This window comes from Anopheles gambiae, chromosome 3, assembly GCF_943734735.2.
Source record: "Anopheles gambiae chromosome 3, idAnoGambNW_F1_1, whole genome shotgun sequence".
NCBI lineage: Eukaryota > Metazoa > Arthropoda > Insecta > Diptera > Culicidae > Anopheles > Anopheles gambiae.
The window spans coordinates 28,349,578-28,366,230 of NC_064602.1; the positions used below are offsets into that span (position 1 = coordinate 28,349,578).

The 16,653-nt window shown below is 48.0% G+C and overlaps 1 protein-coding gene across 1 annotated transcript in view; it reads left to right on the plus strand.

Annotated features, from left to right (window-relative positions):
* LOC1280162 (collagen alpha-1(III) chain) overlaps positions 1–16,653 on the plus strand; it is a 29,680-nt gene that overhangs the window by 9,021 nt on the left and 4,006 nt on the right. Inside the window, exons 2-4 of the mRNA XM_061657859.1 lie at positions 14,053–14,235; positions 14,316–15,771; positions 15,844–16,195. Of these exons, the coding sequence (XP_061513843.1) occupies positions 14,053–14,235; positions 14,316–15,771; positions 15,844–16,195 (1,991 nt within the window). The remainder of the gene's footprint in view (positions 1–14,052; positions 14,236–14,315; positions 15,772–15,843; positions 16,196–16,653) is intronic.

Below are 16,653 nucleotides of genomic sequence, written 5' to 3' on the forward strand. Positions count from 1 at the left end.
GCGGTGTTGAAAAGTTGATGGAAAAGACAGGATACAGTCACCTGTCCGATATCACATCACGATCGCTAGGCGATCACTATTATGTTACCATCTTCAAACACATGATCGGTTCTTTAAGGTGACAGCTTGTCACTTTTTACATCGAACAAATTGTTCTCACCCTAACACTGTGTCACAAGGTATAGATGGACCTGCCCAATTCGTGTTCGCCTTCGCCTCCAGCTCAAACCTCTAGAATGCGCTGATGTTGTTGCAGGAGACTTGCTTCACCAAAATCGGCTCCACACAGCCGAGAGTGTACATTTAGGTGCAATAAAATATTTTAAATTTCCATCCGTCGTCGGCATCAGGCAGGCCCGGAGTTTCAAAAATAGCATCCACGAAACTCCGTATCGGATGCAATCGCTCGCTGTGTACACGGGCGGCTCCAGGCGGGCGTTGTTTTTCCACCGCAGCTTTTCGGTGTCTCGGTCTGGCCAGGAAAATGATGCCAGTGTGCAGCTACCCGGCCCCGCCGCATACCGTAGCTGTTTTAATCTCTTCTTTCACCAACCGATTCCATCTGCCTTAAAAGGCGAGCACAGTGGAACTGTACGTGTGTGTGGAGTTCCATTCATGACTCACACGGCGCGAAATGCACCCCGCTGATGTGGGCAGAATCATTCCGGATGACATCTTAAGAACATCTACGGTACTGCTACGGTTTGTACAGGTTTTTGGTTGCGATACAGCGAATCGTCGATAAACACAGACACACCATCGACGCCGTCCTGTCGGGGTTTTCGTCTCTCGCTTGGACAAGGATTGCACAATCTAGGCAGTGGAATACGGTTCGGTTGATTGATTTTCCCTCCTGTACCGAAAGATCTCACATATGCTTTCCACGGGCTCAAAGTCGGTTTGTTCTACCGCCGCGTATGCTGTGGTTCTGCTGTGCTGAAGATGTTGCGCGCTCTGCTGTTGTTTCTGTATACATAAACAGAAAGTGTATTTCCGCTCTGGTTTCAGTGTAGCGTTGCAAATCTTTGCACGGAACTCTACTGGCAGATGTTTCGGCATTCGGCGGGCTGTGATGAGCATACGTAAAAGGGTTCTTCTGAATGTCTGGGAGGTCCCATTGGAATTCTGAGAAGTGCATTGAAATGAGTTGCTGAGGAGATGGTCGCGTTCGATTTAAAGTGGACGTTGAAATGCCATTGGAGCTACACATGACATGGCTGGACTATAAATCAACAAGAAATAGCAGAAGATACTTCACTGGTCCATTCACAGTTTTGACTGCAATATCTCAATTCTCTATAGTCTTCTTTTGCTCATCATTGACCAATCCTGGCTCTACCGTACCACGTACCTTCTTATTATTGTAACCAGTTTTTGGGCGTATGCAAAATAGAAAGTATGCAAAAAGGCACTTCCAGCTTCATCCCTTTCTAGGCGAAGAAACCTTCAGCGTAGCGCTGGAATCTCTTGCCTTGGGACAGCTCAAAACTCTCCCCGAACCAAGAAAACTTCTACCTACGAGCATCTGCATCGTCGTCGTTGTCGTCGTTGCTTGGGCCACGTACGCGCGTCCGAACTCCGATGCACTCGCTCGAACCCCAATAGACGGAGGACGCTCGATGCATTTCTTTCCAAACCCCCGCCCGGATGGAGAGTTTTGTTTACGCGTGAAGGAATTTATTTTCAGACACTTTCCTAGTTTCTTTCTATTTTTACCCCCTCACACCAAGCCGAAAACCGTTCTCGGCAGAGCGTCCCGGGAAGCGGGCCCCCGGGTTTATAATTGTTGCCCTTTTTTGAATCGACCAGTGTTGCAGTGCTGGGAATCTAGAAATTTCCCGTTGCCCACTACTGGATTGAGGATGGAACGTGAAGCCACCTCACTTCACCGGGAAAGCTGGTCGTTCCGGTTAATCCACACCAACAGCAGCAGCAGGCCCAAAACGCTTGGGATGTTGAGTTATGTGCATGGATTGAATTTTATGTCCGGCGAACAATTAATCTACGCTTATTAGCGATCTTGATTTATTTAATTTGCATCTCATCTGTTAACTGGTTCATTGAGTGTGAGTAACTTTTAATTTCATCCAGCGCAAACTCAAAGGATGATGTATAAATTAGTGTAAGAAACAATCTAACAAACTCGCTGCCAGCGACGTTTTTCGACGATCTTTTGCCCTCGGCTCAGGGGCTAAAAACATTCTGTTGGTATCTTTCGCAACAAGTTGCCACATGCTGCGGTTCTTCCTTTCGGAGTTATTCTTCCCGCGACTCATCCACATCTCTCTTCTTGGAAATGGTCCGCTCGCCACAGGCACCAGAACGCACTAATTAGGGTTTCAGTTCGAGGTGGGGGCCTGTCGGGCGCTGTCGCTACGGTACGCCAAGACCTTGCACCCAGTTCTAGCGACGCATGCAACCTAGCGACTTATGGACCTAGTTTTGCTTTCGTTCACGATCCTCGGTTCCATGCAAAAGGTCGTATACGCATACCCAGGCAGCGTTTCCCGTCACAGATTCTGGAGTTCAATGCAGAGCTGCTGCGCACACCGCTTTTTGCTGCCGCCTTGCCACATTATGCAAGATGCCGGCAAGCGCCAGCCGCTCGCATCATTACCGTCGGAAGTCGTTTCGCGAACATCGGGGCAGAATGAGACGAGATTGCAAGTGGGGCATCCTACATAAAGAGTTTGGCTCATAAATCACAACCGTGAAGCGCGTTGATGATGCTGCTGCACTTTGTTGCATCCCGCGGCACACGTTTGGACCTAAAACTTCTCTGGGTCTATGTCAACCCTCCTCCACGCCCCAGTCTGACATCATCCCCGAAGAACCTGCAGAAGGTGACGAGATAATTGTGCATCTTGGGGCGGTCTCCTTCTCTGCCGGCTCCTAAAACTAAGCTGGGACTCGTTTCGGTGTGCATTTCGCCCCGATGTCACCGCGTGATGGTCAACGTCCATCGGGGACCCGAAGCCGGCCGTTTCATGTTTGGTGCAAATTTATAGTCATGCCGGACAACAGTGGTGCTGGTGGTAGTGCAAAGCCAAACCAAAACCTCCTACATGTGAGCCGGTACGTGCTGACCTAATGCGCCAAATGCACGATTGAACGGCAGGAAAGGTTTTGGTTGGGAAACCAGTGAAGTGTTTCTTCCCCTTTTCTGGCGAGGTTTTTGTTGTTGTTCGTTGGCTGTTTTATTTTCGCGCCTATGCTTACAGCCAAGTTGATGCTGGCGCGGTACTGAGATTGTGTGTGACTGGCCTAAAGGCTGTCCCGACTGTTTGCTCCATTCCTCCGGTTTGTCCGGCTTGGACGATCGTTGGAGGGCGTTGGCGTTGTGATTTTTCGATCACAAAATCCGATTTACGATCCAATGTGTTGTGCGTCGGTTGGGCGTAGTAGATCTGTCCAGCGCAGGCGACCAGTGTGTGTGTGTGTGTATAAGAGAGAGAGAGAGAGAGAGTTGTTTTCGCCTGTTGCTTCTCTTTATTGTGCGTCTTCTTCTTGAGGTTGAAAGCGAAATTCACTGCCCAACGATCATCGCCTTAAAGGGGATGGAATAATAAAGTGAAATAATCTATGAACAGATGACTATCTCGACAAATTGGAAGTGTTAAAATGGGGCACTGTCGGTACTTGTGGGTTTTAAGCTTCAGTTGTTAACTATCATAATTTTAATTAGGGTATAATTTACTTATAACGCACATGTACGCGGGAGGATCACCGCGATCCATTGGCTAGACCCGCCGGCTACTATAGCGCGCTAGGTGTGTTCAATTCTCATCTGGATCCTTCACCAGTAACCACTCGGTTGCATGGTATTTACTAATACGTTTAGAATGCAGGTCTACTGCGTAGTTCGTAACTCCAAAAATAAGAAGACGAAGAAGAATACAGTACATCTGCTTTAAAACCTTCGTAACAAACAAAATACGGCTGTTGTTTTAAACTGTGTGCGACGTTTGTTATTAGGAATCTACCATTGCTCCAAAATAGCCAAAGCGTGCCTGTAAATCAAAACATTGCTGACGAAACCTTTACTGTGGCGCTTCCATACTCTGATCTCTGAGCGACAACCCCCAGATGGACTGAACTGGTGTTCGATTGTACTTTCATCGTATCAAATCATTTGTGTTTGTCGAATAAAATCAATGCTTCTTCTAGCCTTTCTTCCAGCACGAAAATCCCATTCGCGCATCTACTGACGACGGTATGTAATCGGCGTTTACTGTCCATCATTGAAACTCGTCCTAAGTAAACAGTGCAGCGTAGGAGATGAAGTCGAATGAAACAGAGGGAAAAAACTCTCTCATTTGTTTTTTTCCAAACCGCAAATCCCTGCTCGATGTAAACACGGCGATCCTACTCGTGCAGCAAATAGTGTGGAAGAGTTTGAGCAGAAAATCCCGAGCTCCCGTCCCGAGGTGCATAAATCACCACCACATACACGCATTTACTAATACCCCTTTCCAGGACCACCCATGGAGCGCACGAAGATCCCCAAGGGCTCTCGCATGACATACCGGCCCTGTACCATTTCATTTGACGCGTACCCTAAAGATCATGCCCGAGCGGTAGCACTGAATCCTGCTGCTCTTGAAACGGGTGTACCCATGATTGGAAGCTTGCCAGCTGCCTGCTGCCCGTGGAGTACGCGGACGTCCATCAAAGGCGCTCTAGCCGCGTGTAAAAAAACACAAACTACTTCTTCTCCTCCTCCTGGTAGCGCAAAGTAAAAGCGATCGAGCATATGTTCTTTTCCAGCAAGCAAAGGCGGAAAATAAGGTATTCGCCAAGAATGTTGAAGCAATCTACAGATGACACCATCTTCTCAGGCGGATGTGGTGCATCGCGGGGCTATTCAATCATCTGCGCGATGACATAATTACTGAGGAGATGAGATCAGCGCAGAATGGGGCCATTTTGGGCTGGCGACAAGCGGACTGGCGCTGCTTTCTCGGGCTTACAAAACGAGGCTGATAGCAAAACTGGGCCTACCATTGTCGCGCTTAATTGTTTAATTTGCGCGTGTTAATTTGCGCGGCCCGGTGTACATCAAAGTGGTGCAACGTTGTAAGTACATCGGAGGGGGGGGGGGGGGCAGCTTTAGCACAAATGGAGAGAAATCTGACCATCAACGGTTATCATTGCTGATGTGTTAGAGGAATGCTGGACGGATTAGAATGTTGGACTAGATAAGGAGCTCCGTGTTGGAGGCATTGTTGATGGACTTTGGTCTGATTCTTATTGCTTCACATCTTGACGAAATCCCACTTCCTAATTACAAAGATCCTAATTCTAATTCTCTGGAAATAGACTCAATAAGCATGAGCAACCGGAAAACCTGACGAATGATATCTCCTATAAGCTCTCTCTCTGTTAATGATGTTTGCCACCGGTTCCGGTTTGTTAATATCAATGATCCATGAGAAGACATTCCGCTTCGGTCGACGAAAAGGTCGAGGAGTCGAAATCTCCTACGACCGCAAACAGATATGGCCGTTTGTTCGGTGCTGATTTATTGCCTGTCCATAAATTAATGTGCCACTGCGCTGCTACTGGTGAAGTGGCTGGTTTCAATCTGCACATCAGCGCGCAGTTGTGTAGTTTCCCGATCCCACAGACAGATCCAACCAAAGATCAGATTGTAAGCGATCTAGGTTTTGGGGAGAGGGATACATATAACAAAAATAACAACATGCATCCCACATGTCTTGTCCGTTCCCATATTGGGAATTTCCATCAATTTGCCAATCAATTTGCTTTGCTTTTGGGGATGGGGTTTCCTTTTAGTTTTTTTGTTGCTGTAATTTTACTTTCCCGTTCGTTAATTTCACGAAGAAAGTGCGTAGCGCAAGGCGGGTTGAATTTATCAACCCTTTCTCACACGCAACAAGCTTGGATAAGCGTTCTAACACTGATTGAAGTGGCTAGTAGGGCACTGATGATAGCCCCATTTACACCATCTCGAGTCCGGGAAGTGTTAGGACACGTGGCGTTCGCACATAACCTTCAAACGCCTGGCGGCCATTGTGCCATATCCTGCCTGCTGGCAATGTGTAGGGCTCGCTCGCTCACTGCGGAGGATTTGTTATCAAAGCAGTACAATTTCTCCCCCCAAAAAGCCGATAAGCCCGGCCGGTTTATTCTGAGCCTCTCCCCCCTTCATAAGCCATGTGCTCGCCGTCGAACACGTTTGATTTTGTTTTTAGAGCGGAAGCGTGTTGCCTTTGCACTGGTAAGCTGCTGCGAGATGCTTTTTTATAGGCTTGGTTTGATTTGCGCAATGCCAGGAAGTGGTGATACGCAGTCAACTCCCCACTGCCTGCCACCCACTTGAGACTTCCTTTTCTGGCCCCTCCACAGTGCGTGTGTGTGTGTGTGTTTCTTGCCTTCTTCTTGTGATAAGTGAGTAAAATGTTGCAAAAAGTACTCAAGTAAGTGTGGACAACGACACTCGCCGACACGTATGCCACACTCACACACACACACTGTCTACTACTCCTACGCCAGATGGAAACAGACCGGATCGCGGCAACAAGTAAGCCGTATCGCGAAATCGTACAATGACCACAAATACCAAAAATAAAATAAAAACCCTCACCCACCCCAACGGGATCCGATGGCGATCTCTAATACACTCTGCGTGCATATCGTCATCGGTGGTTTGGGGTGACGAGTTGTATTAGATGGCAACAGGCAGGCGACAGAAGCAGAAAAAACAACAACCGCAACAACCGAAGCCATTCATAAGTGGAGCCTGGGTGGGACCGTACGCGATTGTTAATGAGCAGAGTTTCATTCATCTGTTGCTACTCGCCAAAATGCGGCATGGGAAGTATGGTTTGTGCTCTTGTGGATTGGTGAGAGCAAGCACAATTATCACATCTTGCGAACGGATGTGTCTGGAGAAGCGGTTTTCAAAAGCAACGATCGTTCTGGGTTTTATGTTTTAGATTCTTTTCTTCCTACAAAGACTGCCAATGGGGACTCATCGAGAGTGGGTGATGTTTGATGAAGAATATGCGTACCTTGTTTTTTTGCACCGACTTCTTTTGATGTACTATATCTTTTTCGCTCCAACTGCTACTGTGCGTAAGTGTGTTTATCTTTCTGAATCTGAACCGACGAGATCTTAGGTTCTCGCATGGATAGTAGAAGTAATTATTTATGTAAGACATTCCATGTGCAAATTCGATTGATCAGTAGATGCGACGTAATGCCGATGTAATGCGATGTTTATCATAACCGCCCAGAAGCTTCATCGAGAGACGATGAACTGCTCTAGTTTGAAATGTTAAATTAATTATGTTTTCTTTCTTTTTTTATGGAAGTATGATTCATAGCATGATTGATAGAAGATCTAGTAAAATGGAGAAAGTGTCAGTGAAGCCACAAATCAAGTGGAAAGTCTAATTTATACTGTAAACAAACTGTTGCGGACGTTATTTTAACAACGATCTATGCAGTCGCACCGATTCTTTTGACTGTTGGTCGCCTATATTACTTATAGATTTGGGTTACTCAATGGGTTACTGGGCTCTAGAACTGGAATGGTAGGTACAGATTGAATCTGATATTTACAATCAGTGGAATGTTGTGTTTTAAGGATTTAAAAGAAAATCTGTAAAATATTGGGGTTTAAAATGTTTTGAATTAAACCAGAGTTCTTTTGGTAGGTTCTGAGGCTTTTTGATCTCGTAACTCAACTTGTTTAGAATTCGTTCTACCAAATACGGATATCGTCTCAACATGTGTGATATAAATGGTCAAAAACAGGAAAACAGCCAATAAGTTGAGGGACAGATATAGGGTATTCCAAGGTTTTTGGTTAATTCTCGAAAATTGTTTGATGCTTCCCGTAGTTTTTTGCATTGTTCTTGGGCGTTTCTTAAAAAAATTTGGATTCAATATATTGATTTAAAATCGGACGACTTGAATAAATCGTGGAAACGATCAACAAATTTATAGGAAACAGTGAACAAATCGAAGAACCAACCAGTAAATCGTAGAAAACTCTGTAACACATATTTGCAAAGCTGTAAAAAAAAACTCCAAAGACGCATTAAAAACATTTAGGGTAAATGTAGCACAAAAATAGATTAGGCAAAATTATCTATACTTTTTATATAATTTTTATATTACTTTATTGTTATCCTTGTGGTCCAACATATTGCTGCAAACTATATTCTGAATTGTCGATTCATTTAAACTTTTCTTTAAGCTAACCTTTTATTAGCATTAATAACTTCGTAACGAACCCGAACTGTGAACAAAGCCAACCGTCTCCTGGGGGACCTGGGAATGCCCTGAGAAGTCGTGTGGGACGTCCAAACGCCCTGCCCCTCGAGGGCCACATTCCTCACTCCCGAACGCGCCATTCCATTCTATCAGCAGAATGAGCGGTGTTAATGAACTTGCAGCCGATGCAACAGGAAACCTGCTAACGTGGGACATTTTTGGGCTTGTGTGTGGCATTGCTTTTGCTCCGTTTATGGTCACATACGAGCACACACACATAGTCAGCTGTTAATGGCTGTGGAATGAAACGTCACACGCAATGCAATTCTAGTGAGGTGATTTGTGATTGTGATTGCACTTCTTGCCCAAATGACACTGTCATGTGTGTGTATATTACGCAAGTTCTAACAATTGAACACAGTAGAACGCTTCTAAACGTCCGGCATCCGTACCCCGAGCTGCCGTGCATTAGTCACACTTCCGAGCATATGGTTTTCTCATCTAGCGGCCTGTAACACACATGGTGTGTGCGATCGAAAACGATCTGTCGTTCGCCCAATCCACGGATCAGAGGAAAACAAACCAAAACAAAACAAAAACCGGGAAGAAAACTGGCGGCATTTCCCTCCAAAGAAACCGCGGCCAAGAATGAAAGAATAACAGAACCCCACGCCCCATCCCATCCCATCGCCAGTGTGCTGCAGGGAGCGAAACGAAATTGCAACAAGAAAGCAAGCATCACCACACGCCTCTCCGGGAGCCTCCGGTTTCGTTCGGCGCGCCGCTTTCGCAGACGCGGCAGCAGCAGGATGAAAAATGCCGATGATGCAAGATTTACCCGCGATGATCCCGCGGTGGCAATGTGCCGCGACGTTCCGCGCGATCCCGATAAATAGCTCTGTGTGTATTGGCATTGTGTGTGTGTGTGTATTTATAAATGAAATGCATGCGCGTCGATTCTTGCCGTGTGTTGGGCGGTGCGTGTAAAACACACAACTCCGTGCCCATGCAAATCTGCCGTCACAGTTTGCAAGGCTCATTACAATGTGCATAGCAAGTGCATCTTCACTTGCAACGTCGTCCGAAGCCGCTCCAGAGCGAAGCATGGCACAGCGCGATTCCGTGCACTAATTATCAATTTAGCGAATATTTGCTTTTATTGCCCCTCTTCGTACACTTGGCGCTCGTTGCGGGGTTTTTTCACACACGCATGAAGAATGGTCCATATGCCCTTCGGTTTCGTTTATGCAATGACTCGATCTTGTCTTGTCCGAAAGCGATCATCCACGACGACGGGCAAAAGGAAGGAGGCTGACATCATTGCTGGTGGCTGGTGAGAGCGTTCGTTTGTTTTGCCGATGAAAAGTGATTTCATTCGCTCGCCAGGGAGAGACAGTTTTTCCACTATTTTAAACAGAAAGCTGCACTACTTTTGAACGAAAAAAGTCCAACCAATTGTTCAGCAAGTTCATCAATCCGGAAGAGGGGGGGGGGGGGGGGGGATAAATAAATTTTTTAATCCCTATTTTGTACAATTATAGCAAAAGCGGCAAATCATAATCAGGTCGACTGTTTATTCTTACGATGACGAGCGACCGACCCGCTTCTTCCCAATCCCAGTGTTTGTTTACACCGACCGACAGCCAACCTCCCCACCCGAGATCATCTTCAAAGATCTCGTCGGATGTGTTTTTACCATCCCAGTTGAACGACAGCCGCAGGACACACAAATATCTCACGCAATCGATCGCAACAACTGCCTGCGAGCGTCTTTCGCCGCTCGTTAGATAAACAGCCACACTGTCCTTCAGCCTGCGATGTGTATTGGTTCCGCACGGATCACAAGCAAACTTCCAGCAGCCGGAGGCCGGAAGTGTAATTTTAAGCATGCGGCCGTACGCCCATTTTTCGCAGTGATTTTCGGGACGGCTCAATGGCTACAGAATGCTACAAAATGCCCAAGAAAACATCACATTTTTCCCGACTTGTGGAAAGAGCATGCTGGTAACATGACCACACCCGCACCACCACCACCACCGCTAGTACCCCAATTTCGGGTGTGTGCTGGTAAACCGATACCACCACCGCCGGCAATGCGTTGCCGTTCCATCACCCATCAGCAACTGTCAAAGAGGCGGAACGGAACACATGTTTCGACGCGTTGCAATCGGAAGTTGGTGCACGGGTGACACGCGGTTACGACCCGATGCGGGGGAGATGCGTTAATAGATGGCTTTCTAATAGTCCGAGCGTAGTGCGGTGGTGCGAGTGTTGAGCCGCGACGCGACGCAATTAGAGGCGGGAAGCGCGAATAGCTTCGGCGATGATTTAGTGCCTGCCGCGATTTAGTTTAGGTGCAGAGGTGAATTTGTGGTGGTTCCGCGTTTAATTGCTGGCGCGCTGGGGTTGTGTGCGCAGGTCGGTTGTGTCGGCGGTGGACGGCAACCGGGGCTTTAATGTTTCCTAATAGTTACAGACACATGATTCGTTTTGCTGTCGTTAAAAATACGGGAGCTAGTAAATCTTTTGTTACATGAAATATGTCTCACTTGATAAAAAGGGACACAGTTTCATTGCTGTATGTTTTTTTACAAGCAATTAGAAAATCTAAATTTTCATTCTAAATTATCATGATTTTTTATTGACAATTGGTGTAACAAAGATTAGTGGCTGCAGCTAATATTAATTTAAACTTGGACAATTATCCTTTCTTTGCTTCACGACAATCATATGCTTACAAAAAACACATGGTTTTGGTCCACCATTGCTTTTGAAATTGTGAAAAAGTTGTTTCACATTCTTTTACAAAATAATAGTATTTTTAATATAAAGATCTAGCGGATATTTTTGAGAATTATTGCAAGGTATTACGTACGAATTTCTTTTCAAATCATATTTACCTAAAGGTGTTTGCTAAAATTAAAAAAAAAAATCTATTATACAGCTAAGCATAAATGGATTATTCCAATTGGATTATTGGATTATTTTAAGTTGTTGTTTACATTTAAACAGTTTTATCCGTGCATCCTTTAATTATGATAAATTGATAGGACGGTGCATTTTATAATTATACTTTTAATTACATTTGTCTTTAATAGACTGTTACAATTATTTCCTAAGCCTATCTGCATTACTTGATGTTTCCATATATCAATAATTTTCAGTGTATCTATGGTATTTTTTTTTTTTTGTTGAAAAAGTTGATTTCTAAACATATGAGTAGTTATTCGTTTTCATTTTCATTTTTATTAAAAAAAACACACTTTTACTCAAATATTAATAACAATTTCTATACGCCGCCGTTTCGTTACTGTTTATGCAATGAAGATCTAAATCGCGATCGTGCGCTGTCTCAAACTATTATAATTTTAATACGAATTAACATCACGTTCAGCCCGTAACGAAAAAAGCGAATTCTCCTCGTACAAATGAAGAAATAAAAATAAACACCGCAAAAGTGAAAGGAATGCAGTGCAGGGCACACGATTGATAACCAACCATTAAAATCCTTCCGCCGAGAAGCGAAACGATGCTTTTGAGCGAAATTCAACCAAAAATAAGGAAGGATTTGTGTAACAGTTAACCGGCGTTGCAAATAATATATAGAGAAAACAACGCATGGAGCAACAAAAAGAGGGTAATCACATTTAGAATGACTGAAAGCAAAAATCACTTTCAATTCAATAAATTGTTCTGCGTGTAAATAAAATTAGGTACCGCGCGCACCCTTGTCGACAGGATACACATGGAGGTAAAATTCAACAATCCTTCATTTGTACACAACACGTACCGAATGTTAACGCCACCGGTTAACATTCTGTTTGGCTCTCGATTCGGCCCTGTTTTTTGTTGTTGTTCTCGAATCCATTAAGAAGTTAATGATCATCTTTCGCTGCCGTCGTTCCATCGGACATTAAGCGAGGTTGTGTATCTGCAAGGATCGCCAGCCGCAGGCCGTAATCTGTCTCAGCCCTGCCCTAGACAGTGGTCAGACTCAGCGGTATGCACCAGCACCAGGAAGATCGAGAAAAAATCACCACAAAAAGCAAAAAAAAACACACACACACACACACACACACACACACACACACACACACACACACACTTTAAAACGTCTCTACCCTTTAAATTGATTAATTTTTACTGCCCCAACATTCGACGGCCGCAACAGTGCGGTCAATGTTTAAAAATGCATTTCACCAACCCACCCATTCTCTCGACACCCCTCTTGTGGCGCACAAACGCAACGGGAGAGAAATTTCGCGCGATACATTTACGCTAACTGGTTTTATGTTTAAGGGTCCCTCATGAAGGAACAAAAAGACAGAACCAAATAAAAAAAAACTCACACACACGCAACATCCGAGCCATTTTTTGGTGGGTAGGTACCGTAAATTCTTGGTGATGGCTTTCCATGCACGCCTTACCATGACCAGGGAACTGCGAGAACTGGTTTGGTGTGTCCAAAATTTGCCCAAGTTTCGGGAGAGCCCTTTTACGCCACGAAGGTGTATGTCTTCTGCTGCACCACCACCGTGGTGAATGGCGCGTAGAATTTACACCAGACAATTGGGCAAGGAGCAAGAAGACATTTGCGACCTGTGCTCGATCGGTTGGTACTTTCCAACCCACCATTCTTTCCGGGGAGAAAACTGGGGAAAGAAATTTCGCGCACCACAACTACACCGCCCCACCGTGGACAAATTTCACGTCACGAAGTGTGTTCCACCGAGCACGAACTTATCAGCCAAGGGTTTGGTTTCGATTGTTTTGTGCCTGCCTGCCGAGTGGAGTGATGCCGCCAAACGACTCCAACGACGCGAAGGTAGTTATTATGCAGATTTAGAGAGTCGCTTGGATCAAGTTGAAGTCAAAATGCCGATCCGATATCCCCCACGGGGGGGGAACCAGTCTCGGGAAGATCTCCCGTTCGCATTCCCGGCTGATCAGGGTAATGGCATTCCGAGCCATTTCCAACTCGGCTATGCGGCCATAAGCGTGTCAGATACTAATCCAGCACAAACAAGCGCACGTTTGTGTTGAAATTAAGGATGATGTTTGAGATACTTTGTTGTTTTTGACAGAAATTCAATAATGTTGTATTTCAGGGCGAAATGGAACACCAACCGGGGCGAAATAGAGCCTGAGCGATCGAAGCGCTAACACGACCACTGCAAGAGCATAAAAATACAGAACGTTGAGCAATAAAACAACTCCAACGCAATGTGTGTAATACGTATGCCACACCACACCTTGGGGGGCATCTTCCGCAGCACTCCGCCGCCCCTTCAGCATGATCTGTACCAGCATGAAATTGCAAATGCTCAAGAAGCCGACCATATGCGCGCCCTCAGTACACCCTCTGGTTACACCGTGCCAGGAAAACACATTTTATCACCACACACACACACACACATATGTCCGCTTGCTCAACGGATCCGCTTGCTGTGGAATTCGCTTCGGAAAACAAAGTTTTTCCTTTCGGGCGAAGTGTGCGCGCGGGCACACAGGCCTTCGCTGCATCGCCCAAACAGAAAGGCAAAGGCAGCAGAACCAACAGCCTGGAAGCATGAATGGTTTGTTTTTCTATTTTTATGACTCCTGGCGATTGCTTCACCTTCACCACAGCGGCACTAACCGGCAGCTCGGTTCGGCCCACAAGAACTCCTTCTTGTTGCCCCAATAATGCTCCGAATTTAGGTCATCCGAATGATGATGGGGTGATGATGTGGTTACGATTTCAAATGCTGCGATCGAGAAATGATTCATATGACTTTAATGCTTCCCTTTGTTGGTGTGTACTTGCAGGTCTGCAACCAGACGGTATGTGACTGTAAAGGAGTGCAGGGACCGCCGGGACAGATTGGACCGCACGGTGTACCTGGGCAGTTTGGTGATCCGGGCGATATTGGGTACGATGGGCCGCCGGGACTGCGCGGCGATCGAGGAAATCGAGGCGAAATGGGCACGAGTGGACCGAAAGGATATCGTGTAAGTATCATAGATGGATGTTCCAAAAAAGAACACGAAAGGGCGAAATATTAATCTTGAAATTCCGTTTCGCCCCATAGGGTGACACTGGCGAGCGAGGACCGCTGGGAGCCCCGGGCTATGCGGGACTTCCGGGCGAACCCGGCTACCGCGGCCCGTACGGTATCGACGGTTGCAACGGCACGGACGGTGCGATGGGAACGCCCGGCTACCCGGGACCGCCGGGCGAGCGTGGCCCCCAAGGTCCTCCAGGTGTGCCCGGGCCGCGTGGTACCTCCGGCGAAGGCGGTATCAACTCCAAGGGCACCAAGGGCGATCGGGGCGTGGCTGGCGTTCCCGGCGTGATGGGCCAGCAGGGCTGGCAGGGTGGCCGCGGTGCGGACGGGTTCGATGGAACGACCGGTGAGACGGGCGATGCCGGACTGGATGGCCCCAAAGGCGAGCAGGGCGAACCGAGCGAAGACTTCTGTCCGGGCGAACCGGGCGATCCGGGCGAACCGTACTACTATCTGGTCGGCAAAAACGAAACGGTCAACATTGGCATGAAGGGCCCGAAGGGTGACCGGGGCTACGATGGAATGGCCGGACTGCAGGGCATGAAGGGCGACTCGGGCATGCAGGGCGACCGGGGCCAGAAAGGCTTCAAGGGCGAGGAAGGCAAGCTCGGCGATCGGGGCAAGCAGGGCAAGGAGGGACCACCGGGCGCACCGGGCGACAAGGGCGAGAAGGGTGCGCCCGGGTACGCCGGACTGGACGGTATGCCGGGCGACAAGGGCCCCTCGGGAGACGATGGACGGCCGGGGCTGCCGGGTGTGCAGGGACCGCCGGGACCGAAGGGCGAATACCGTCCCGAGCTGGCACCGATTGTGATTGGACCGCAGGGACCGCAAGGTGACATGGGACCACCGGGTCGGCCGGGCAACGTTGGCATCCCCGGCAGCAAGGGCTTGCGCGGCCCCATGGGTCCACCGGGTCCGCCCGGCGATCCGGGACTGAATGGACGGCCCGGCCCGAAAGGCATCTCGCCGCCAGGACAGCGCGGTGACGACGGCGAGGGAGGACCACCGGGACCGCTCGGCATCCGGGGTATACCGGGGCTGGCGGGCGCAAAGGGACAGGTCGGTTTCCCGGGGCGAAATCTGCAGGGCGCCAAGGGCGAACCCGGTACGAACGGGCTGAACGGCGACTTTGGCGAGAAGGGCGACCAGGGCGACGATGGCGAACCGGGCGACAAGGGTCTGCCCGGCATCGGTGTGAACGTGACGGGGCCACCCGGACCGGCCGGACTGCCTGGCAGGGCGGGACCGCCCGGCGACTGGGGCTTCAACGGATACAATGGCCCGAAAGGTGACAAAGGTTTGCGCGGCGACGACTGTGGCACGTGCCCGCCCGGACCGAAGGGCGTCAAGGGCGAGGACGGTGATATCGGGCGGCCGGGATTGGACGGATACGACGGGAATCGGGGGCTGCCGGGGCCGCGCGGCTTGCAGGGTCCGGCCGGAAAGCAAGGCTTGAAGGGACTGTTGGGCCGTAAAGGTAAAGACCCGGGGGGAGATTGGAGCATTCTCAGAGTATGCACTCATTTGTAACTTTCCATTTGCTTTGTAGGCGAACGGGGCGACTTTGGCGAACGTGGTGTACCGGGCGAACCGGGACGACCGGGTGTGCTGCGACGGGCGAAAAACTTCATCGATCTGACGCCAGAAATGGGCGATCGAGGCGACAGAGGGCAGCGCGGCGATCAAGGTGTTCCGGGCGACTTGGGCGACTTTGGAGCTGTTGGATACCCGGGACGGCCGGGCGAACAGGGCGAATACGGTGACGACGGTGACTCTGGCCGGCCGGGTCTGGACGGGCTGCCGGGCATGGACGGTCGCAACGGTGCGCCGGGTCGGGATGCGTTCGTCAACGAGTACAACATCTGGTCTATTCGCGGCACACCTGGTGTACCGGGCGACAAGTAAGTTTTGGGGCGAAAACGTGCGCTCAATGGGGGAAGGTGGCGAAAAACGTGCGCTTTAAGCTAATTTTCGCTCTTTTTCTCGCTTTCTTTCTCTTTTTCTTTCTATTTTAATCGTTTCTTTCTCTCTCTCTTTCTCTTTCTCTCTCTCTCTCTGTCTCTCTCTCTTTCTCTTTCTCTCTCTCTCTGTCTCTCTCTCTTTCTCTTTCTCTCTCTGTCTCTCTCTCTCTTTCTCTCATTTTCTAATTTATCATTTTTTTATTATTTTTTTCTAATTTCTCTCTTGTTCTATTTCCTTATTATATCTCTCCTTCCTTCTTTACCTATATCAATCTCTCTCCCTCCCTATCTCTCTCTGTATCTCTATCTCTCTCTATCTCTCTATTTACCTATTTCTCTCTCTATCTCTCTATTTATCTATCTCTCTGTATCTCCCCCACTCTGCATGTCTCTATCTC